The sequence below is a fragment of the Lathamus discolor genome, chromosome 3, assembly GCF_037157495.1.
Source record: "Lathamus discolor isolate bLatDis1 chromosome 3, bLatDis1.hap1, whole genome shotgun sequence".
Taxonomy (NCBI): domain Eukaryota; kingdom Metazoa; phylum Chordata; class Aves; order Psittaciformes; family Psittacidae; genus Lathamus; species Lathamus discolor.
The window spans coordinates 143,255,096-143,279,982 of NC_088886.1; the positions used below are offsets into that span (position 1 = coordinate 143,255,096).

A 24,887-nucleotide genomic window follows, 5' to 3' on the forward strand; every position below is an offset into this window, starting at 1 on the left:
CTGTGGACCAGAAAGGGTAAGAAGTGTCCAGAGAGGAGCTGAGGTTTGTTTCTCCAAGTGGGTCTTTGCTTGCTTTTATTATAAACACCAAAATCAGTAATTAAAAGTTTATTAGCTGCCAATAAATGAAATTGATTGGATCTCCCCTACTCAAAACTGGGGGTTTGGCCCACACCACTTGCTATTTCAGCTGGTGAAACAGCTTAACTGCCTCTACCGCTACCTGAAACCATGAACTCTGTGGTCTCAAATTTAATGGCTAAAACCACTCAACCCTCCCCCTTCAGTGAGATCAACAGCACAGGTTCTCCCATTTCTCAATACAAAATAACTGCCATCTCATCTTCAGAGAGCTGGCTTCTCTATGCAGCTGGGGTGCAAGAAATGCATGGAATTTCACTACTGGGAAACAGGGGAAGCCAGCAGGCACGGCAGAACTGCACACTGCTTGCCTGACTGTGGATATGAGTATTCGTCCCCTCACGTGAACTAAGTGCTATTTAAAAAGAACTAAAATCACCAATGCAAACATGCCTGATTTGGCACCTCCTGGGTTATTTCTGTTTCTCTCAGTATCAATGCTGCACAGCAGAACTGCAATTTGAAACCTAATATTAAAAGTAAATTTAGAAAGAGAAAGTACAGAATAAGCAGCAAGATGCCTATAAGACATTCACATACCGCTGGATCTGGTTTGTTGTTCAAGCGCAAGTAGTTAAATCCCAAGACTTAGAGTTCCTTGCCATAGCTGTGAGCCAAAGTAAAAGAAAACTCTCTGCTCCAAAGACTCTGAATCCAAATAATCGAGGCAGACAAGAGGAATGTTTTTATCCTCATTTTACAGATTAACACAAGGAGAGATCAAATTACTTCCCCAAGGTCACCTTAAGAGCCTCTAACACAGAGCTGTTCCACAGCTTAGTACTTTAACTACAAGAGTATTTGTTAACATCTACTAAGCGTATTTACTATATGATTTCTCTGCAGCTTGTGCAAGGTAGCACATAGACTAAAGCAAAACCAAACCCCAAATGCACAGCCCCAAAAGCAAACTGTCAAGTAGAAATGAATTTAATACTAAGTAAACTGAGGCAAAAATAAAGTGAAACTCCCCATCCTCCCCCCCTGCCGAGGTGTATTGCATAATCCTGTCATGTGCTCCAAAACCAACTAACTTGGAGATTTTCCCAGGTCACCCAGGGTTGAAAGTTCCAAAGTCAGAAGTTCAGATCAAGACCATGTTTCATTAGTAACCATGACATTGAGACAGTGTCAGGACCCAAATCCCATTAGTCAACATTTTCTTGATTCACGGTAGGAATAAATACTAAGACTACAAATACACAGAGCACTGGAGAGACAGTGTTTTGGACAGAGAACACCCTTAAGTTAACACACAAGTAACATGTTGCACACTCGTCAAGGAGCTGGAACTGCTCTAAACCAGTTCCATTTATAACAAACCAAAAAGCTCTTGGGTTATGCGACTGGAGAGTAAGACATGACTGGAGCTACTGCAAGCATAAGAACAGTCCTCTTGGTCATAACCTTCAGGGGTATCAGCCTCCTGCTTTATCAAAAGTATGAAGAAAAAAAACCCACAGAACTAAATCTCTCTGCAAGACTCAACTAGATCATAAGCCAAATTATACAGGAAATGCTGTTAACATTTTGGTGAACAACATCTTCCATGTTGCTTATAGGGAAAGCCAGCATCAACTGAATACCCAGGGACAGTTGTGAGAACATGGAATCACAATATAGCTTACTGCAACTTGGCACCCAGTAGGTGCCAGCATCTACCCTTCAACAGAATCAGTATGTGAAGAACAGAAATCATAAAGCCCCTATATCCACTTCCTTAATCTAAAGAATCATCAACCCTTCCTCTTTTCTCCTCTTATCCTTCCAAGCACAGAGAAGTTTGGCATGAATAGATGCTAATCCACTATCATAGGTTTGCCTGCGCATGGTCCGGTCCAAAACCTCATCAGGTACAAAGCTGACTCCCAGTATGCTCTTGCAGACTTAGCAGGTCTGTTACAGTCTTCTTATCAGCTGGTCAAGAAATCAAGAATCAAGGCTTAATCCTCAGTTTATGTGAACTGGTGGAGATAAAAATGAAGCTACAACACTTGTATCACCCAGCAACGTGGCTAGGAGGCTCACAATTTACACACTGAACCACTAAGAATGCAGATTATTCAATATGGGTTTTAAATTGCAGAACAGAAATAATAACAAGACATGCATATGTGCATGCGAGCGTTATTTCCATTAAAGGGTATAAAGAGAGAAAGTTGCTCTTGGATGCAACACAGTAACAATTCAGCTGAGTAACTAGATAATAAGGGCTCATAATGGGAAATAGATAAGTACACAGCCAGAGCCAGGGAAGTACGGTATCAGTCAGATGTAATTTAGGAAGCGCCATTTGGTGTCAGCAGAAAACACCCTGGCCTCAGGATTTTTTTTGTGTATGAACTAACCAGGCAGACACTGAAATCATCCCACAATATGAGCATAATGAACCATGCTAATTTGCTGAAATCTGTTACTAACCCGTTTGCAATTCACTGGATTGGAACTGCATTTTTCTCATTGAAACCAGCCCCTCCAGTGCCTGGTTAACATGTTTATGAAATGACATGGCCTGAACGCATTTTCGGCTTGTTCAAACAGCAGCTCAAGCAGTGGCTGGAAGGCAGGGTACCAGCTGTACTGTACTGGCCTGCATTTTGCAAGAGCATCACTCTAGAGAATGGTATTTGTAGCAGCTTCTTAGTAGTAAATAACTCCTGACCTTCTGTGTAAGGGGGGGGGGGGGGATATAAAAAGGGAAAAAAGAAAAAAAAGAGCAGGGAAGAAAACAGATGAAAAACAAACAACTTTGTTGGAGAAATTATTTCAGAGTAATAAGGTAGAAAAGCAAAATACTAAACAGACACTATCTCTTCTCATTCTGCAGCCATGAGATACGAAACAGCAGTTGTACACCAAAACCAGTTATTTCAGTCATTATCTGTGTGAACAGAAAAAAATATATCCAATATCAATATTAATAGCCATTATAAATAGCGCATTAAACTTGGGGAGGAGGAAAGGAAGCGACTTAAACACAAGTCTTTAGCACATTTTCAACCATTTACTGTCGAGTTTTCCCTCTTGTTTTTTATACAAATGACAGGCTCATTTTAATTTTCTTACAGGTGTATGACATCGTTCATAGTGTAAGATGCTAGAATTGTGTTTACAGAGCACTCCTAAGGTACAGCCCCATGTAGCTCAGGGAGCCCAATGAACTGAGCATCAGGAGGGTGGGGAGCAGAAACACGCCAAAGGATCAAAACTGAACACACAGCTAAAAGGCTTCACATATTTTATGTGTGCTTCAAGAGAAATCAGGAGCCTGATTTCAAAATGCATCTTAGAAAACAAGCAGCAATTACAGTAACACCCTCACTTTTCTGAGCAGACAAGTGGTATAGTTGATTAAAATGATTCAGAACCTTGTGCTTTCAAGGATTTGGGGTGAAGCTGCTACTGTAATCCCCCCTGTGCCTTACTGATACTGTTAGCAGGCCAACAGTTCACCACTGCCATTATAAAAATGATCCTGTAAATCTGAAGTAATGGATCCCAAACCTTCTAAGTAGCCAATACTATTTATGCTGGACCACTGCTCTTCCTCAACCAAAATTATCAGGAGATTGTACAAGTTATGACTGTAACTCTCTTGATACATCTGACACACTACGGCAGGCTATTGAGATATTTGTCTTCAACATCTACACAGCTAAATTCATTCCATTTGTTTCATTTAAAGCATTAAAAAAATCTTAATGTGGGTGTTCAGAGTTCAAGAACTGCTCACTCTCATTCAACGTAACCACTTCTTGTTCCTGTTTCTTCACTAATTTGAATTTATCATAGAATCATAGAATAGTTAGGGTTGGAAAGGACCTCAAGATCAAGATTTATCCCACATTACCTTTTACAGAGTCTTCAAAAGTAAAGAGGACAGATGCTCTTCTTCACAAAACAGAGACTGAGGCTGAATCTACAAGTAATGATAACATAATGCTGCAAACCCACATCCAATCCACGACTGAAATACAATTCACAATGTATTTCACATCTTCAGAATGCAATAGAAGATACAGACCACTATTACCACAAGAAAGACCCCACAACCATTTCTAAATGCTTCAAGTAGTAAGTACTTCTGTAGGAGGCTTTCAATGTTATTTATAGGTAACAGAAACTGAAACCTGATTTACTGTTGCAATATCCAAACAGTATACAAAATCTCACATAACCCATTTTTTCATTAAAAGGTAGAAAAATGACCCTTTCAAGTCCAGACTTGCTGAATATATTAACGTTTAATGTTAAAATTTTAAGGTAACTGCTTTGGTGGCTCTTTGAACTGTAGCAACTACAAGTAAAAAACAGTCAACAGCAAACTTGGGTTAAATCACATTAAAAGAAAATACATGTGCACACAGAAGGAACCCAGCTGTGCAAACATGCTTAATCAGGTGTGTTCCAGCTTCTCCCCTTATTAAAACACAACAGAGGGTGGTATTAAAACAGGTAGAGATAATCAGTGCAATCCACTGCAGGTTTTGACACATCCCCTTTATAGAAAACAGCAACTGTCAATCAAAGCATGCTTCATTTTTAATTTGAGGGTTTAAACCTCAGGTGAGGTTGGCACCTGAGGTTGTTACAGCTCCAGTCTATCAAACAATAAACACAATTACCTTTTTCTTTCACCATGGCAAATGAATTTTCTTCGTCCGGGAAGCAGCAAGAATTAGCTGCAGTGATTTAAACACAATCTCTTCTCCAGCAGTGTTTGGCTGAGGTAGATTCGAAAAGAAAAAGACAGCTTATTCCATATAATGATCTCCCTCGGTCAGATTTCCTGCAAGAGCTGATCAGGTCTGATTGCTCTTCACAGTCTCTTCTCCTGCCTCTTATCTTCCTCCACTGTGGTCTTTTCCTATGGCTAATGGCAGCTCGTACCCTGCCTGTGGACTCTGCCCCTTGTGCTGAAACAACCAGCTACAGCTGCTGCTGTGGAACAAATGCTGAATTCCACCGTCCCTCATTTCCAGCCACTGACACCACCTTGCATTCCTCTGCCCTCGCAGAGCCGAGCTGGCAGGGCAATTTGCTCCTTAATGACGGGCAAAAGACTGCAAGGTAGAAGAAGTGAGAGAGAACAAGCGAGCTCTTCCAACACACACTGAAAGCTGAAGGAGTATTTATGAGCTTCCCGTTATTTTATTCACTCAAACTCAGCCAGGATCAAGAGGGGAAATACAAAATGAACACAGGCAAGTGCTGAGCAGACTGCAGCAGCTGCTTTTCTATGGTGAGCACTGTTTAGCCACTTCTGGTTTTGGTTGTAAGCAAATACCAACTACTTGACCACAAAACACACTAATAAACAGTCTCACAATGCCTTCTGACCATAGTACAGAAGAGAGTAACATACAATCTGTGCAAGCTGGGAATGCCAACTCTATTCACTATCTTGAACTAACAATCAAATTAATGATAAAAATGAGCAATGTCATTGCTCAGTGAGCACCTGGGTTTAGAAGCATAGCCAGGGAGCACCAGATGAGAATCTTGCTTTCAGCTTGGTATTTGAAATACCAAATAATCATAAACCAATTGTAAACAAATACCAAATTGTAAACAACAACTCCTCTCATGTTACTCCTTTCGAGACGCTAGCCATAAATACTCAGAGAGTGAGGAGAGAGTAGCGTACTGAAACAGCAGCACTTACACATGAATTTCAGCCCCAACAAAAAGCAGGAGTGTTGAATCTGGGCATCAAACTGACCTTCCAATTTTTGGGTTTCCGGGCACTGAACTCTACCTGAGAAAGGATTGTGAGGGAGCCGATGTTAAAACCCAAACAAACCCACCCTTTACAAGATTGCCAAGTCTCGCCGTCTTATAGCAAGATTCAGAATATTTCTGTTTTCTATTAGAAGATACAGGTCAAAGTCAGGTGGGAAATAAAGCTTTCCTTTTGTATGCATACTTTTAGTCACAGTTATGAAGAAAAGCTTGGAAACACCCTGAATCAAAACCCTGAATGGCCATTTAAAAACCTTAATATGTATTATTTTTAATACATACATACTGCCAGCATCAAGATTGGGGGTACCTCTATCTATATGCTACTATATAACTATATAGTGCTACACAGAACTATTACTACATGCCATGCCGCCTTCATAAATTACTTCATCCCTCATTTTAACTAGCTACCAGTGGCTTCAGCAATACAAACCTATGCCATCATGCTTTGGCTTTGGCAGCAAATTTCAGTATTTGTTGTTTAGAGGTGGAGAAAATGACAAAGGGAAACAAGTTGACAGAGGTGACCTCAGTAGAGCTGGGCTAAATATAAAGATATGCTGGGCTGGATTATGGGCAGATTCGTTGAGCTATAGCTTCAGCTTGACCACAACTCAGTGCACAATGTGCTTTAGGTTACATGATGGAGGTGCAATTATGCTTATGCTGCATCCCAAAGGAATAGCTATGTTCAGTCCAGAGTCAGAGGAACCCCTATTTATCGAGGGCTGGATTTGGACTACAACTCACACCTCCACAAGGGAGTTCCTTCTCTATGCTGTTCCATGTAGGGAGAGAAAAAATAACGTAAAGAATCAAGCTGTAGGCATCAGCCAGACAGAGTAGCAGATGGCTGATACCTGCTGGAAAAAAAATCAAGAGCATGCACCCAGTGGTAAAAATATTTGCAGTAAATAAACTCTAAATGTTTTGTATAAATGCCACCAGAACAACAGCAAGAAATGAAACAAACCAGTGCGCCTCACCCAAAAGCTCACTCTTATGCAGTGACAGACTTTAATAAATAAAAGAGAGACAGACATTCAGGCACATGCATGGGAGAAAAATAGTTATTCTATTCTAACAGATCTAGGCTGGCTTTCTATTGTTAGCAGTCTAACGGGTAAGAGCAGCACAGCCCAGGCAGTCTGGCATTCCTGCTTCTATGACTCAGTGTGTTACTATTAATAGCATTTGAGGCTCAATCGGGGAGCTGGGCTGAACCCCACCAACACATAATCCATTCTGTCACATCCCTGCCACACTGGAGCTGTCAGGTTGTAACTCAACCTAGCCATGCTCTTTCTCAAGCAGTATTTTGTAAACAGTTAGGGGTCAGTCCCCTGAAAGGGGTTCATCTGACCCTCATTCACAAAGATGTGATCTGATGTGCAGAGGACAGCCTATGGATACAGCCCCATGGACACTGTTAACCCCTTCCTGTGACCCCCAGACCCCCCAAAAGGCTTGCAGTGATTATCATTCATTTTTTGCTCCAGCAGCTGCTGACACAGAAGCTGCCCATCGGTATCTGGATTTTCTGTTCTCCGAGTTCATTACCTCCATTTTTCACATGTGCTAGAGATTAGCACTGCTCTATCTCATCTCACCCATGGCTGAATAGAAGCCTTTCCTCTCATCATTCAGCCATGGAAAGCTGCAATGTTAGACTACAACACGCACACAGAAATAAATTTAAAGATACAGACTGCAGTAAATCACACTGAAGATTTAGGAGTCAAATGTAATTTATTCCTGAGTGAAGAGATACAAAGAACAGACGTTGGTACTGTAAATGAAACCTCTTTACCCCAGGAGCATTTTTGGTTTTAATCTCATTGTTTTAAGCCTGAAGACTAAACTTCACCTTGCTGTATACTTCAGAATCTACTCTGATATCCTAAAGTGGAGGTGACAGGGGAATAGATAGCAATTCCAGAAACAAACCCCTGGTACTTACTGTTATTTAGAGGTGCTTATTTTAAAGGAAAACAAAATAACCTTTCTTCTTTAAATAACCTTTTCGCACTGTACAAATTAAACAGTCTCCCTTGAACACAGTGTGGATGGAAGAATCACAAGTACACTATAGCCAAACATGCTTATATTGCTGTTATTTTCTGGTTAAAAATACCCTGTGCATTCAGCAAGAGGCACAAGAACCACACTGTGATCACTCCACAGAGGGAAGGAGTTAAACCAGTTTATTTTGCTTTTACTCATACCTTGATAATGTTGAAGAAGTATGTGTAAGATACTAAACAGTCACAGCCACAATTTCAGATTTGTTATTCTCATTTCAAAAGCTGGCTTTCTTATTTTTATCTTCCTTTCATTCTTCACAGATGAGGTCACGGCTCACAAGTATCAACACACGGTTTTTATGCAACCCTTCAAAACTGGCTGATATCCCATGTTCATCAACCAAAGAAGGAAACAGTCTGCTAGACAGCAGAAAGGGAAAGGGGAGAAGTTGCTCTATTAAGGAATACCCAGGAAAACAGCCTGTTTAATGTCCTTGCTTCCGGCAAACAGCCTGGCACAAACAGTTCTGATGATAAGCCTGCCACAGGCCTCCACAGCTTAACCACTGCACAACCTCCATTGAGAGCCACCAAAGCCACCACTTGTATGTCTTGATTCTGGCTTTTTGCAAAATGCTCCCTTCTCCAGGAAGGAAGTGCCACACTCTCAACCTGCTCTAATTGTTATCCTGACTTAACTGTGCCTTCTCAGAGGAAAACCAGCAATGTCACTATGGGATTTCTTGCAAAAGGCCCCTGACCCACCAGCGATCCCACTGCCCTGATAAGGAACCCGACAGTTTTCAGTTTTAGCATTCTCAAAAGCCATACCATTAAGTATTTCTGGGGTTCTGTTTCTCCTGAGCACACCCTCTTCCAGCAATCTACTCCTCTAATGTCTCTCCCTCAGCCATGTGGACAACTGACACACCTTTTCCATCTTTTGATAACAGCTCCAACAGCCGTGCTTCCTCAGGACTGTAGTATAAAAGATAGGCTGACAACTTGGGCAAAGGTGATTACTTTGGTGAAGCTTTTCAGATTCATCCAGACACACTGAGCAGAATTTGGCCTGTACCTGACAAAAGCATTACCCATACTAGGTGTGAATAACTGTGTGTGTGCTTGTGAATACAGACAATAACATGTTTAGTAAGGCTACTCTTGCATGCGTTGGTGTGCTGTCTCTCCAGGTCCTTACAAGAAAGCTGCAGGCAAAGCTCTTTTATGGAAGTCATCCTATAACCTCACAACCTCAGACCCTCTATGTTGCACTATTGCAGGTTTTACACAGTCTATAGGAGTGCATGCAGACCCACCAGGGAGGAATACAGTTGTTCTCTCTCTCCCAGGCTGAGAGAGCTGGGTGGTTTCAGCCTGGAGAAGGCTCTGAGGAGACCTTAGAGCAGCTCCAGTGCCTAAAGGGGCTACAAGAAACCTGAAGAGGGACTTTAGACAAGGGTAGGTAGGGATAGGACAAGGGGGAATGGAACTGGAAGAGGGTAGATTTACATCAGGCAATGAGAAAAATTCTTCCCTTTAAGGGTGCTGAGGCGCTGTCACAGGTTGCCCAGAGAAGCTGTGGCTGCCCCATCCCTGGCAGTGCTCAAGGCCAGGATGGGTGGTGCTTGGAGCAACCTGCTCTAGTGGAAGATGTCCCTGCCCATGGCAGGGGGTTGGAATTAGATGAGCTTTAAGGTCTCTTCCAACCCAAACCAGTCTGGGATTCTGTGATGACATACTATGGTCCTGCAATGCTACATCTTGGGATGGTCACATTATCCTTATTATCAAGACAGATCTTGAAGCAAATAATGCCTGATGGCCTGGGTTCTACCCACAGGCTTTCCACTATAGGCCTTTCTTTGTCACCTGTGTCATGCTATTTTGACTACAGTCAGTCTGTAATATTGGTGTTTATAATTGTGTGTCATCATTCTTCTAGAGTAAATGAAATTAAAATTTAGCAAATACATCAATCAAATGATTCAGCAGAATCCATAGTGCATTCATTCTGCTCTGCCAGGATTTGGGGGTTTAGTGCTTTTTTAACAGAATCATTTAATAGTCTTTCAAATTAGACTCCTCAGGAATAAAACATTTCTCAGGCTTTGATCTATTGAAGGGTCTGGATTTCTTACAGATTTCTTTACCGAGGTTCTCCTAAACACTATTTTCTTAGTAGGCTGCTATTCTGGTCAACAGTCACAGTCAGCAAATACAGATAACACAGTAGGAATAATGTCTATTTTATTGCGAAACAAAGCAAGGAAACAAGGACATTTGGCTTTGCTCTAAACATTAAGAAGCCTGTAACACACACTTATGTAAAAAGCACCTGAAACCTCCAGATCATCTCAGGAAACAGATGAGAAGAGGTGGTTACATTATAGTTCTTTGCAGTGGCCCCAAAAATACACAAAGCTCACTGATGGGTAATCTTCCGACTGTAGGTATGTACAAACATTTACCTCTGACCACACATTTATATTACTGATGTAACAAGTGGCTTTCAAACTGCTTATGTTATTGCTAATCCTTAGAAAGGGATCATGCTTTCTCAACACCTGTGTGAACCTTTACACTATGCACATGTACTTGGCGCTGACCTGAGATAAAGTACAATAAGTTGCAGTGACAGTGGTTTGAACTCAGTATTTTAAAAGCTACCATACAGAATCATCATTATTCACCTGCTATAAATTGAATTCACCTAGCCAAATCATGATTACAAACAGTGCTGTTGCTGATAAAAGTAACAATTACCACTGAAAATCTCAAGTAACTGCACAGAGGCAGGAATCCCCAAGAGGAAAGCATATATGCAAGTGTCATGCTTTACTGTGCATGCCTAAGGTTAAGGAGATTTGATATTGATAATCCACTTGAGAACTGGATTAACTCCAGAATAACCCCATAGCCTGTCCTGGGAGGTTTTGGCTCAGTGAAATCAGCAGGAATACAGTAAAGACCCACTGGTCTAAAGAGCTTCTCCATGAGAGGTCCACAAAACACCAGCCTGAAGCAGCTTCCCACCAGTCAGTTAATTTGCAGAGAAAATAAACAAGTTCTTTGTTTTGCAGTGAAAAGAAACACATTCTTTGTTTTGCAGTTTTGAGAGATGCGACATTAACCATTAACCTTTAGTGTACGCCTCAGCAGCACAACATAAAATCACTGAATCACAGAATGCCTTGTGCTGGATGGGACCTTAAAGCTCATCCAGTTCCAACCCCCTGTCACATGCAGGGACACCTTCCACTAGAGCAGGTTGCTTGAAAAACCTGCTCAACACAGCAAAGCACACACCAATGCAGGTCCATGATCCGTGAAGATGAGGCCCATCGTACAGGCACTGGATATATATCACACACTTAAACTGGACCAATCAGTTGTCACAGTGCCAAATGACAGATTGCTTCTCTTCTGACCCCCTTATTAAACTATATATAGGACTCTAAAAACAGAGCATCTAAATCTGTCCTGTAAATTTCTCTCACTCCCAACAGTTATGTCCCAGTCCAGTATCCTGGCAAACAAACCAGAGGACCTCAAAGATAACAATACGCTTTCCAAGTAGATATGACTGTTACATAGTATAATGTTAATATATTCAAACCATATATACAAAATTCTTTGTAAACTCACTCCAGCTTCTGTAACTTTTCTAATGGGGGCTCTCATTTTATCTGCTAGTTATGGTGGTCACTTATTTCAGCATGTAGACACATATTTGAAGATCTCTCCCAAATTCCTTGTTGCCGTTTCAAAAGCAGGATCATCATAAAGATATTAAGCATATTACAAACTGATATTGGAAATACCTTATTATACTGACTTATAATACTGATTCCAACCTCTTCACTGATTGGAACTTTTAAAAGACAAAATACTAAAGCTATTTTGCTGCTACTGCTCCACAAGAAGGTTTGCTCACTGTTAGTTTACACCAAACCGGATGGTGCACTGCCTCTGCTCCAAAGGAAAGAGTCACATATTTTAAAGTAGAGCTTGCCAAGTGAAAAAATAAACAATATCAACTCTTGCAAGCATTGATGCACATTGGTAACTTAACTGGGTTTATAGTCTGTTTTTTACAGCTTAATGCCTCTATGCTTTACGGTGAAAACTGCACAGACAGCCCCACGGTCTATTTCATGTGGTAATAAACCAGTGATAAACATTCCCTGGTACCATATGGGATGTTTCTGCATCCCACCATAAAGACATGCTCTTCAAAGGAAAACTGAAAAATCAAAAGCAGGATAATGCAAAAACTGTAATTACAACCTCCCATTCTAACACTATCTTCTTTCCCTCTCAGCTGCACCTTGTCTGCATCACCCAGGTGAAGAACATTCCTGCTTCCCTTTCTTCCTTTCTTCTTCCATTAACTATTTGCCCACAGAGATGTTCCAAATACTTATCATTCTCTCAAACTAAAAGCCACTTTTAAGGTCCCTGTATACTTAATGATATCCCAACATCTCAGCCATAAAAAAGGAGGAGCCAACACCAATTGGCATTCATCCCTCAACCAGTACAAGAGACATACGGAAGTGGATGAAAGCCATGTACCAAGCTTCTCTCTCCTCTTTTACTTCCTCCATACGCCAGAGTCAAAGCTGGAGTGACTGAGGACAGCCATTTCCTGCACCCTTCTCTCTGCACTGAAGCTTTTCCACGATTTCACCTTCCGGATGAGCAGAGCAGAGCAGACCCAAGGAACAGCTTTCAGAGGAGAAGAAACAGTAATTCCTACTTCTCTTTTCCCCATCCCAGTGCCAATGGATACTTTACCCCCTGGCAGGAAGACTACAACAACATCTTCAGCTTGAAGCCAGCTTCCATTACAGATTTACCTGTATCTTTCCTCCTGTCAGAAGCTGTGGTAGCTCTGAGGGGCTGCTCTCACTGCTTGCACGGTGGAAGACAAGCCACACCGCTGTCCTGCTTCAACCCTGCCCAGGAAGGGGACTGCCTTTCTCCCTGGGCTATTTGATTAAAATACCAAGCTTATAGAACTGCAAATGACGGACACAGGAGAGGAAGTTTCAATCACATACAGAACAAAAGCAGGATTCCCTGTAAACAACAGTGGGGGATGTGTAGCTGCAATATGCTCTTCCCAGTCAGAGCCAGCACTGTCAGTATCACAGAGCTACAGAGCAAGTGACATCTTTCCTCCAATTCCCCCGAACAATCTTCACGCTACTGACTGTGGGTACAACCACACAGGAAACCACAAAGTTTTCATTATTTCCTTCTAGTTAAAGCTGATTTCGCTCACTTTTCCTACTAGGATCCAGTAACAGCAGGAACTGCAATCCTGTTCTTGTTTATTGGATAACAGATAACAAAGAATGTAGGTGGAGGGCGAGCACTGAGTCCTACAGAGGTGAATTCAGTTGCTCTAGAGGCTGCTATAACCCAGATTAATGCTAAACCACTGATGCACTACTAAGCAAATCATCTTGGATTGATCTCAAACACTGGCAACAACTTATCACACAGCAAATAGAAATGTGAAATGGGAAGCCACGGGTGACTTTAAATGTTCATATATTTCAAGTAAAGATGTGGCAGTGATTAAATTAGAGAAGCTGCCAATGGGCAAAGGATGAAGAACTTGTCCTAATAGATTACTTTCTCTTTTTAAATGTAATTAAAAAAAAAAAAAAAACCAATCAAGATAACTGTGTATTTACAGAAGCAAAGATTATTAGGGCTTAACAGGGAGTTCCAGCTATATTTCTTACTCAAACAAACCCACCGCTCAGTATTTTTCACAAGCACATTTGTCTGCGCTTCTTAGGACAATGCAAAACACATCTTCATTTGACAACCCCTTATTCATGCGAAGATTGACTAAATCCCTCACCTCCATTGTTCTAGCTTTAACAAACCTAGTTCTATTAATCTTCTGTCACGTTCTTTTTCCTTAATGCTATTTCCCTATGCTTCTCACTGCTTCTGCTAATTTCCTTCCAATTTATCAGTACCTTTCCTAAAATGCAATGTCCAAACCTAGAGACAGTATCCAGCAGCGTTCTCATCAGTAACAGAGAAAAATTATCTGCCTTGCTATATATATCTCCTGCTAACATATCCCAGAAAAAGAATGGGTTTTTTTACACCAGTATTATACAGTCAATCTGTATTTACACTGGGAAAAGTATCATTACCCTCCATATACTTTTCTGGAGTAGTGTTATTTATTTTCCATTTGTTATCTGTGCAAACCCAACACTTCCCACTTTTGGGCTCTGAAATTCAACTGCGTGCTTTCAGACTATCTAGCTGACCTATTGTGAGTTCAGACATTGCCCTGCAGAGAATGACATCATGCTCCTAAACCCAGATCATCACAAACTTTAAAATCATGCTCCCTATTCACAATGTCAGTATTAATAAAAAGTAACTATAAAAATAGAATTATAGGACTGAGGCCAGGAGAGATTGCTCAGTTGAAAGAATCCTTTTGAATAGCTCTCAAAGAGAAGAACCAACTCATCTGAAGTACATGAACAGTCTGTTCAGCACCTCTCAGCATCTAAAGAGTACCACCTGCTACAATGCCAGCAGAATCTGGATTTTTCTCTCTCATATCAACACTTGCCACATTCACGATTGCTCAGCTTTGGGCACCTGACAAGCTCACAGAGCACCACTAAATCCTATGGCTGTAGATCACATTCAGTACACAATCTGTGGGGAGCTACTATGAACACCATTAGTGAGTAAGATCAAAGATTAAAGTGGGAATTCTTTTTCTCCATCTGTACCTTCTTTCTTTCTGTCCACGTAATAACATGGACTAATAAAGGAACTGCAGTTTTCAGGGTGATCGGGAACACTCCTTGGTACCAAGAATGAAAAATCACAATGGGGCACAAAACAATGCCTGTTCTTTTCCCTGGCTTGGGGCTCCAGCTTTCTTGCCATTAACACAGCAAGAAAATCCTACAGATGCAAGCAAGCTGATGTGTGGGAACTTAAATGTAAAACAGTGAGGCAAAGATTTAAATGCTTATGTTGCATCTAGTATGTCATAATTGAACCTTTTATTTCAAGTCTGTAAAGCCCATTCCTCTCAAGAACACCCTACCTCTGTGTCTACCCTCACATCACCATGTTGATCACTTGGACCCCTTCTCTGTACAATATATACACAGAAAAAAATCAGACTTTCTTTTCCACAGACCACCATTTCTCATAGAATTGGTTATTTCCATTAGAAAGGATCTACAATGATCATCTGGTCCAACTGCCTGACCACTTCAGGGCAGACCAAAAGTTAAAGGGTATTAAGGATCTGGCACAGCACCCAGATGAATCTCATACAATTGGCCTTGGCCAATTGATCCAGCTTGCCCAGATCCCTCTGCAGAGCTTTCCTGCCCTCAAGAACATCAACACTTCTGCCCAACTCAGTGTTGTCTCTAAACTTACTGAGGGTGCACTCAATCCCCTCATCCAAATCACTGATAAAGATATTAAATACAACTGGTCCCAGTACCAAGCCCTGGGGAACACCACTTGTGACCAGCCACTAAATGGATACAGCTCTATTCACCATAACTCTTTGCACCTGGCCATCCAGCCGGTTCTTAATCCAAAGAAGAGTAAAACAGGGTCTCAGTGCTCCATAAATGTTCCTGCATGAGTCCAGTCTGCTCTCTGGCCCAACACTGAGCTGTTTTCATGCTCTCTAGATTCCTCCCATGCCCTTCTCAACCTTTCAGGTTCCTCCATTATGTCTTTACATCCAACTGATACAACACAAGCAGCCATTCTCACAAGCAGTGCTTTAAATTAAGACTGTTACATAAACGGTTGCTAAACTCTCACAGGAGGCTGCTTAGGTAATATGGTACATACCTCCCTCAGCTGTATGCCACTGTCGCATCTAAAGAGTAATCCATTTGGAGGGATGTATAAGGTGTCACCTGTACAAGCAACAGATCATAGGATTTCATACAAGAAGCAACATCACAGAGTTCTAAGCCAATTTTCTCTTTAAAATTCCACTGCTCTCTTGCAATCAAATTTCACCTTTTGCTATTCCTGAAGATCAGATATTTTTCCACAGAATCCTTCGTGCCTGAGCCTGGCCTCCAGAGAATCAAAGCCATGTTCTGAACCATGCCTTCTAGGCTAAGATTTTGCTGCAGCAAACCATGTTTACTGCCAGTCCTTCTTGTGGGAATTACCATGTCCACTAGCAACAAGGGGGAAAGTGGCTCAGCAGTCTTTGGCCAAATGAACTCAGGGGAAATGCAGAATGAGGGGCCTTTCAGTGATTCAAAGCCTCTTTTGAACTCCTCTTTTTTAAGTTTTCTTCAACTATTAAATAGCTTTTAACTGCCAGCACCATGCCAGCTCTTCACCTGATGAGACAAGTTTAACCTTCCACATTCCCCTTATGAAGGGGATGGAATTTCATTATATGAGTGCAAAGAAAAGGTCGTCACAGGTTAAATTGTTGAGAATCAAAAAATTGATTTCCTTAGTATCAAATAGCTCTGCACTTGTTGAGAATTCCTCACCTTCTAAAAAACATAAAGTATGGGCCTTTCCTGATGGTTATGATTCCACTGATGAGCAGCAAGGAAAATAGTTGGAGTCTCCAAATGCCATAAACAGGGTAATTCCTAATTTCTGTTTGCAGAGCCAAACACAGACAGCAGAGTACATAAGCTGCTAAATCTTGTAGTACTTGATGCACCATAATCCTCAAGCAGACACATGGCCCACGACAGACTTGTGTGGTTTGCATCTTAAAGTCACACACAGCTTTACAACCAGGCTTTTTTCAACAACCATTGTGCTATTTTTGTTCTAAGCAGGCGAGTTTCTGATTCCAGATTTTGTAATAAGTGAAGCTGAGACACCAGATACCTGCAGCCTTTCAGCTAGCACTGGAAAGCAGGACCACCATAGCCGTTCTATTGAATAGTAGCACCCAAATTGTAGCATGACAGCACAAAAGCCCCAGTGATTATTTGCACTACCTACTGCAGCACAAAGCTAATCAGAACCTCTCCCACTGTCTTTGTGACTGCTTACAGAGTGAAAATATGCAAAACTGCAGATTTCTAAATTGATTTAAACCCCATTAAAATTAGAAGACAATTGCAAAAAAGGTGACTCCCAGCCTGCTACAATGGCAAGGTACTTCTTTGGAGTCCTGCATGGATCAATCACATAGCTGGTCACTGCTCAGTCAATTCATTTTCTATCCTAAACTGTGATTTATGAAAACGCCTAAATTGGCTCTAGATGCTTTCTCCAGAACACCAATGTGAAATGCTGGGAGGGGGCTGGCAAGGCACAATGAGATGCTTTTTCTGGTTCACAGCCATATTATACATTTGTCTCACGCTATATCTTAGTTGCAATTTTACTTGTTAAATTAATTACTCAGAAGCAGTAATTATCCAAAAGAGCACATGGGGTTTGCCCAGTATTACACTTAAGAGTGTGAAACTCACTGGGTACAGAGCTGACTGGCTAGAAGCTGTTTGCACAAAGAGTGTTTTCCAGTACTGACAAGATGACAAACGTGAAAGCACATCTTTGAAAACTCCTTGCCTATCATACACAATCACTGAGTATTAACATTTTAAGGAGCTGGGCAGAGTGACCACTCTGTAGCAATTTTCTTGATCTGCTAAATACAGGTACAATTCCAGCACATTCATAATTTGAGTTATCAAAACTGAGATCCATAAAGCAAGTCCTACAAGAGAATATTACTGAAACTTATCTGAATGCTTCAAATCAACATTTATAGCCTATTCCATAGATTGGAGCTTCCAGAAAACTACTCTTTATTATTGTTGTTGCTTTTTAATAGATTGTAACAAGTCAGTTAAGCTGATGAATTCCCAATATAAGTTCTTCCACCACTAATAGCTCCATGAAGGAATAAACCAGTGTCCAGTGTTAACTAAAAACACAAAACAAGTTTTAGGACCTACCGGGAGGAATGAAGAACCCTGTTGTGACTCTGTACATATTGCCCATATTATGTTACACGTTGAATTCCACAATTGTTCAAGAGAATTAGAAAACTAAAGGAAAAAGGATGATCAAAGGCATGGACTGGCTCCTGCTCAAATTTCATCTAAATAAATTACAACTGCTTATCCTGGAAAAGGAGGTACCTGGATAAAAGATACAACAGAAAAATAAACTCACAAGTGACAAGAAGAAGGTAAGCATGGACTTTTAATCACCTCTTCCAATTCAAAAATGAGGTAGCAGCAAATGAAGTTACTCAGCAATAGGTTTAAAACAAAACAGGAATATAGCTTCATAAAACCAATAGGAAGGCTCTGGAACACACTACCACAGGATGTTGTGCTTTCACAAGGTACTTCTCTAGCTTGAGTCCTTCTACAGTTTAAAAACCCCTTTGTCCCAGAATGACCACATTGACAGGGCTCCACCTACATCCATCAACTACTTTTGACTATTCAGATTCTAATTTGGCTTTTTATTCTTCTTTCCATCTTCTCTGTCAGTGATGCAAGTATTTCTCTACACCTGAGCACACCTGCTGTCATAAAGCATCTTGCTGCTACACTAAAAATAAGCTAACTGCAAAGCAATTTAGCCTACTCACCAACTAGGAACCAAGATCCGATGCCAGTCCCCACTTACCCAGATCCTCAGGAGTGTCAAATAACCGCTCACATAAGTAGTAGTCATCTGGATTCAAGTAGGGCAGTTGCTTCAGCAAGCTCTGCTTAGGAATGAGATACAAGACCTCTGCAATATCCCCATCCTCAATAATTGACATCCGTTTGACTGAATTTCGGAATTTCACCTTTTCCAGCACCAATTCCTCAGGTTTACTTGATCCACACAGCTTCCTAAAGCTGTTTAAGATGGGGAAAGATGGCATTTCTATTTGGAAGGTGCTAGTTCACGCAGTCAGACTACTACTTGCAGCACACTGCCCTTACCAATCCTTCTCGTTTTCTCTTACCCAGCAAAGGAGATTAAGGAAGATATATTTTTAGTGATTATCTTTAAGAGATTATGACAGTATGCTTGATCAGGTGACTGCCATCTAAAACTATTGTAATCAGTTGCAACTCATCCCCGGGAATGCAAAAATCAGGAGCAAAACCATAAAGAGTATCTGGAAATCAGATTAATATTCAGGACAAGAGACAGAACGTAACTGAGTTACATAAGAGGATTAGTTTAAAATCAAAAAACCTTGCTGTGTCAAAAATCTTATTATGGAAGAATCATCATCATAAGCTACAAATGCACATCTGTGCACTTCATCTACCATGCCCCTGTTCCATTCCAGGTCTGTATGTATGCTAAGGCAAAAAGGTTATAGTAGAGTATGTTGGTTCTCCTTTTTGAGGAGTATACAAAGGAGGGTTAGCACTGCTTCATAAGCAGATCTCTTTGGAGAAATCCCTTCTGGAGCTTTCACTGCCTATTCCAAACAAAAGCACTTAAGCTTTCTCCTAACTATTACACATTGGTTGGCTTGTGCTCTTCCTCTCCACTTTCCTGTGTAGCTGACAGGAGAAGCTTTGCAGACACAGTGCCAAACCTTCCTGCTTCACTTACGAGAGGTATTTACATTAATCCAATTCCAGTGACTTGCTAATCTAATCATCTAATGAATATTTCTCCCTGGTTAAAGGCAGAGTTAATCATCAACAGGGCATGGGAAAGTCACAGGAAATTCCAAAGCAAAAGATAAAAAAAGAAACAAAGCCAACGAAATTAAACCTAAATCAACATTCATCATGTGAAAGAGATTCGCAGGTAGACCCCAGACCAGGACTTGCTCAGATGCAAGTCCCACTTGGCTTCTTTACTCAGCCAAACTCGCAGAGACAATTGCCCAGACAGCGTTTGGCCCAGGCTTTCAATTCCCCTTACCACACAGAATTTAGCTATAGCTACAAAATGACTTGGTGCAGTAACTGCAGTAAGGCTTTTGCTAAATTAGAAGGTGAAAAATCTCCAGCAATAGACTTACTGAGCACAGTGAGATACTGTCATTTAATTCTTCCCCATAAACGCACAGCTGAAATACTGACTACAGATATATACAGGCCTTGAAGACTGCTTTTATTTATTATTTTAAAGAGGAAATGTCTCACAAATCCAGATTTTGATCATTTATTATTATACACCTCCTATGAGGTCAATTACTTATTTTTCAAGTAGTACAACTTCTACATTATCTTGAAGACAAGCCCGAAATCAGTCCCCCATAAACAGCCATTCTCATGGGTTTAAAATCAATCCCAGACACAGTAAAACAAAGCCAGAATAAATCTGCACCACTGTACTAATTTTAATGGGGTGTTGCTAATGTATATTTGAGGAAGAGCTGAGCTGGCTCAATAAACATAGCAGTTCAAGTTCTGCCTTAGAGTACCTCTATCCAATCAGAGACTTCAGCAAATGCCATGTTTTAAGCATTCCCCATAGGAAATTATGCTTTGCATCAACTTTCCAACCTCTCCTAGGTTTCCCAACCTGCTGACCTGCACACCACAGCTACTCAATGGGAAAGACAGATCTGAACCTTCAGATGCTTCTACCACTTCAGCTGAAGGTGGGTTACCCTCAGTGCTTAAGGTAAAAGGACAGCTCATAGGCAATGGCTGGATGCCCTCTAACACATGTATTTATCAGTTTTGTGTAAGAGTTGTCGCTGGGTAATTGGTGAAGGAATTTGACATCTGACAACAGCAGATGTGACAACAGCGGATGTCAAATCCAACTTCATCAACACGTTAAGGGGGACTTTGCCCTTTGAGGTCAGTGAGGCAAAAGCACACGCTGCCCTGAGATTAACTGCTGCAGAAGTTAATTCTCAGGAAGCAGAAAGGTGAGCTCTGCAGTAACTTTTTGAAGTGTTGCAATAACCACTACAGCGTGGCTGCCTCAATCCTGGAAGGAAAGCTTGTCCTTTGCTGGAGTCTGGATGTGCTGGTTTAAGACTGACTCCAAGCTTCCCGTTGTAGTCACATGAATTCCAACTTTCCAGCTACATTCACCTAGACAGTCCTTACACCAGCTATTGCAATGAGTACTAAACTAGTATGACCTGTTGTGTAGCAGTAGGCAGAAGAAACTACCATCTTCTCCCATATAATCAAACACCATATAAGCCTCTATCAATTCCTTTATCTCACAGTTTGCCCAGAAGAGCTGCAACTGAGTGACAGAGGTGCAGACCATGCAGGGATCTGTTTCTGCACTTGGCAAGCTCCTGCAGTGTTAGCTTGGGAAGCAGCAGAGATTAGGGTTCCTTATCCCACAGTATCCCCACTACAGAAGAACTGTGAGTGCTGTAGAAGGGTCCAATGTTATTTCAAGTAATGAAGTGCAATCCAATCTCCTGCCACCAAGAGGCATGGGATTGGTGGGGAAACATAGGAGCAGCTCAAAGAACAGATACTAGCTGCTGCTTATAACACAAAGCAGTATGATTTTTTTGGCTAGTGTTTTTTCAAGTCCAGGATATGTCTTTAAGAGTCTCCATCCTGTTCATGTGTAATCACAGAATACCAGGTTGGAAGGGACCTCAAGGATCATCTGGTCCAACCTTTCTATGCAAAGCGTGACCTAGACTAGATGTCTCAGCACCCTGTCCAGCCAAATCTTAAGTGTTCAACATTGGGGAATCCACAACTTCCCTGGGGAGATTATTCCAATGGTTGATTGTTCTCATCGTGAAAAATTTTCCTCTAGTATCCAACCACAATCTTCCCAGGAATAACTTGTACCCATTACCCCTTGTCTTTTTCACACATGTAAAATATAAAGGACAAGAAGTAGAAGTGATCGAAACAAGACCAGGAAGTACCAGAGCAGCTTCCGAGTCAGATGAAGGGCTGTTCAGAGCAGTTAGTGCTCAGGGTCAGATCCATGTGTCCAAGGTAAAAGACGAGGCCTGAGACAGCCTTTTACACCACACTGTTACCAGGCACTGGAATTTAGCCTTAGCCAGAATCAGACAGTGGCAATCTCCTATGACTTACGTCAAGCACTCAGTTAAGAGGAAAAGATTGATTTCTAATATTCTTGCTGAAGAGAAAATGAAAAGGCAAAAAACACAAAGGCATAACCCTGTCCTTATGTTTCTTGAAATACATTCCCAGAAACCCAGGGCAGCCAATCCGTAAGTAGTCATAGAATGGTCCGAGTTGGATGTGACCTTAAAGCTCGTGCAGTTCCAACCCCCTGCCATGGGCAGGGACACCTTCCACTAGAACAGGTTGCTCCAAGCCCTATATTGAGGAAATTTCTTCAGTATCTGCCAAATAGCAGAATACTTTTAAATCACTGCCAATTCAAAGCCATGTCTAATCCAAGTAGTCAGAGCTGGGGGCTCTAGCCTTCACAGAGAACAGTGTGAGGTATAGGCACTTCCCAGACTGCCAGTTTTCACACGGAACTGGGTATGAGACAGGAATTAGGCAGAATAGCTATTTTAAATATTTTATCTCATTGCCAGCTTTATAAATATTTTATTTATAAATATTTTCAGCCATCCCAAGACCATTTCCTATTCAATCCCCTCTGAATTCACCAAACTAATGGGCTGCCTGCATGATAAAAATACATGCATATTTCATATACAACCAGGAATAGAGGCTTCTGTACCAGCGTTACTAGAACAGAGTTAACAAGAATTGTGACTGCAATCCACAAATGAATTGTGGAACAGAACAGCAGGTACTGAATAGTAGCAAAAACCATAGAAGAAATACCCCTTCGTCCTCCTGAGTAACAGAGGACTAAAGTGGCCCTTCAGCTAAATAAAAAGCAGATATGTCCAGTGTACTAATGCTCTCTATAATTGCTTGGGCCATCAGAATTAAGCTTCCTGCAAATGCATTTCAGTGCGACTTCATTCTTATCTTGAAAGCAACACAAATTCCAACCAAAACACCCAAGAGATTGAAATCAGCCATAACAGATCAGCAAAATCGAGCTGCAAAGACACATCAAAATAAAACCCCAGAAAACAAGGTAAAATGAAACAAAATCTTCCTAAGGAAGAGCCAGCACTGGGTGTATTTACACCAAGAAATACAGTTATTCAAACAATAAAATAGCTAAAACAGCAAGCGAGATTAAAAATAGTCATTCCAACATTCAAGTTTATGCACATGAAAAAGAAACAGAAGCTTTCTACTTGTGGTAAAATTACTCCATACACACAGCTTTTTCACTACTGACACACAATTTACTTAAGGCTGCAGGCTGAGCTGCACTCAGCTATTTACTGTAAACTTGAGGAAACACTTCATCCACACAACGGAGAGAAAACATCCACATGCACATCTTTAATTTCTTTACCTAAACGTCCAAAACAGGCAGTCATCTTCTGGGCATACTGACACAAGCCATTCTCCCAGTAGGGTTCCTCACCAAGGACCTGCTCACTCATTGCTTCAGAAGCAGCTGCCTTTCTCTGCAAAGTCAACCAAGTACTGCTTGCTTGAGACTGATCAGACAAACAGCGCTTTCTCTTCCAATTTATCACCATTAATAATTCAGGTACTACATAAGATCTGCTGAGCTTTAACAACCAGTAGTGCAAAGCTACTTTGTGGCTTTTGAAGTAATCACATCTTAAGTCTTTAAAAAGTACCTCAGCTTATCATATTCCAATAGCTTACACAAAATACTTTGAAATTGCAGCAAAATCCATTCTCTTGCTGCATGAGCAGATATACTGTTGGGGTTATGCTCAGATCAGCAAGACATCCAAAACAGTCAGCCAGCTCAAACCCAGAGACAGAAGTACCAAAGCTAACGAAACGTGCCATGAGATACTCCAGCAAGAAGACAAGTCCACTGCTCTAAGAGCACCACTAGTTCATCATATGGCATCACACACCTCAATGCTATGCATCTTCTGGAGACTGAAAACAAAACAAGAGCCCAGGTGCTAACATCATCATGTCCTCTGGTACTTTCAGGCACAATATATTTCAGAGTAACCGAGGCACCACAGCCAGGAAGAACAGGGAGGAGGTATTTTCTCAGCTCACTCACAGAGGCAAGAACACATCTAATCTGGTTATCTTGGCTGATAAGGAAATACAGGCGAGCTGACTCAGCAGTCCTGCTCCCAACCAACCACAGTGACCACACATACCTGTTACTGATCTGCTCTTCAGAGACTAAAACAGAGCTCTATCATACTAACTAGGGGAGAAAGGGCATAAGAAACTCCACTACAAATCACACAATCAATGACACCTGCTTAACTATTTACTTGCAGCATGGCTTTGGCTATACTCTCTTAATCCAGGTGACCATTACCAGTGAAGCATAGGTGTTCCTCATAAACACATATGCTCCTTGTCTAACACACTTGTTTTTTCTCAATTCACTTAATACTGCTTCCTCACTAATATCATATCCACTCAGGAAAAAATATTTAGTAGAGATCATATGACTACTGATGTCCATATTAAGCAGTTATTACTAAGTAGACACTCTAAAAAGAGATCTGCACTAGTATATAAATGACATAAATTTTGCTCACAACAGATTGAAAAAGCCTAGTTATTAATATTTAATATTATTTCAACAATTTACGGTCTATAAAAGCATAAGATATATTTTTAAAAGAATTCAGAGCACTGCCATTTTTATTGTGCTAAAAGCTGTGAAGCATCCACGTAGATATATGAATTTTACAGTTTGCAGGTCTCTACCAAGTTAATTACTGGTTTCAACCCATACAAGGTTCTACAAGGTAAGCTATATGACTGCCTGTGGCAAGAGGAACACAGAGACCACAGAGCCACAGGGCATCTCTGTATCGGCAAAAAGAGTGGCTTACTGAAAAGGGCTGACTTAGCTTACAGTGGTATCAAAAGTAAAACGATTTGTGTTATAATCAGCTGAACAACAAACTTAAACACAAGTCTCCCATATAGGCTTGTTATCAAGCTGTCAAGT

General features: G+C 41.1%; 1 protein-coding gene across 7 annotated transcripts in view; it reads right to left on the reverse strand.

Annotated features, from left to right (window-relative positions):
* ABLIM1 (actin binding LIM protein 1) overlaps nucleotides 1-24,887 on the reverse strand; it is a 199,146-nt gene that overhangs the window by 118,300 nt on the left and 55,959 nt on the right. Inside the window, exon 1 of one of the 7 annotated variants that reach the window (XM_065672320.1) lies at nucleotides 12,773-12,804. The exons of 4 other annotated variants lie outside the window; for them this stretch is intronic. Coding sequence is in view for 1 of the 3 variants with exons in the window: in XM_065672316.1 (XP_065528388.1) it covers nucleotides 4,767-4,782 (16 nt within the window). In the remaining 2 variants the exon portion in view is untranslated. Of the gene's footprint in view, nucleotides 1-3,991; nucleotides 4,015-4,766; nucleotides 5,023-12,772; nucleotides 12,805-24,887 lie in introns of those variants that run through there. 2 more of the 7 variants (XM_065672316.1, XM_065672321.1) reach the window with 2 other exon arrangements.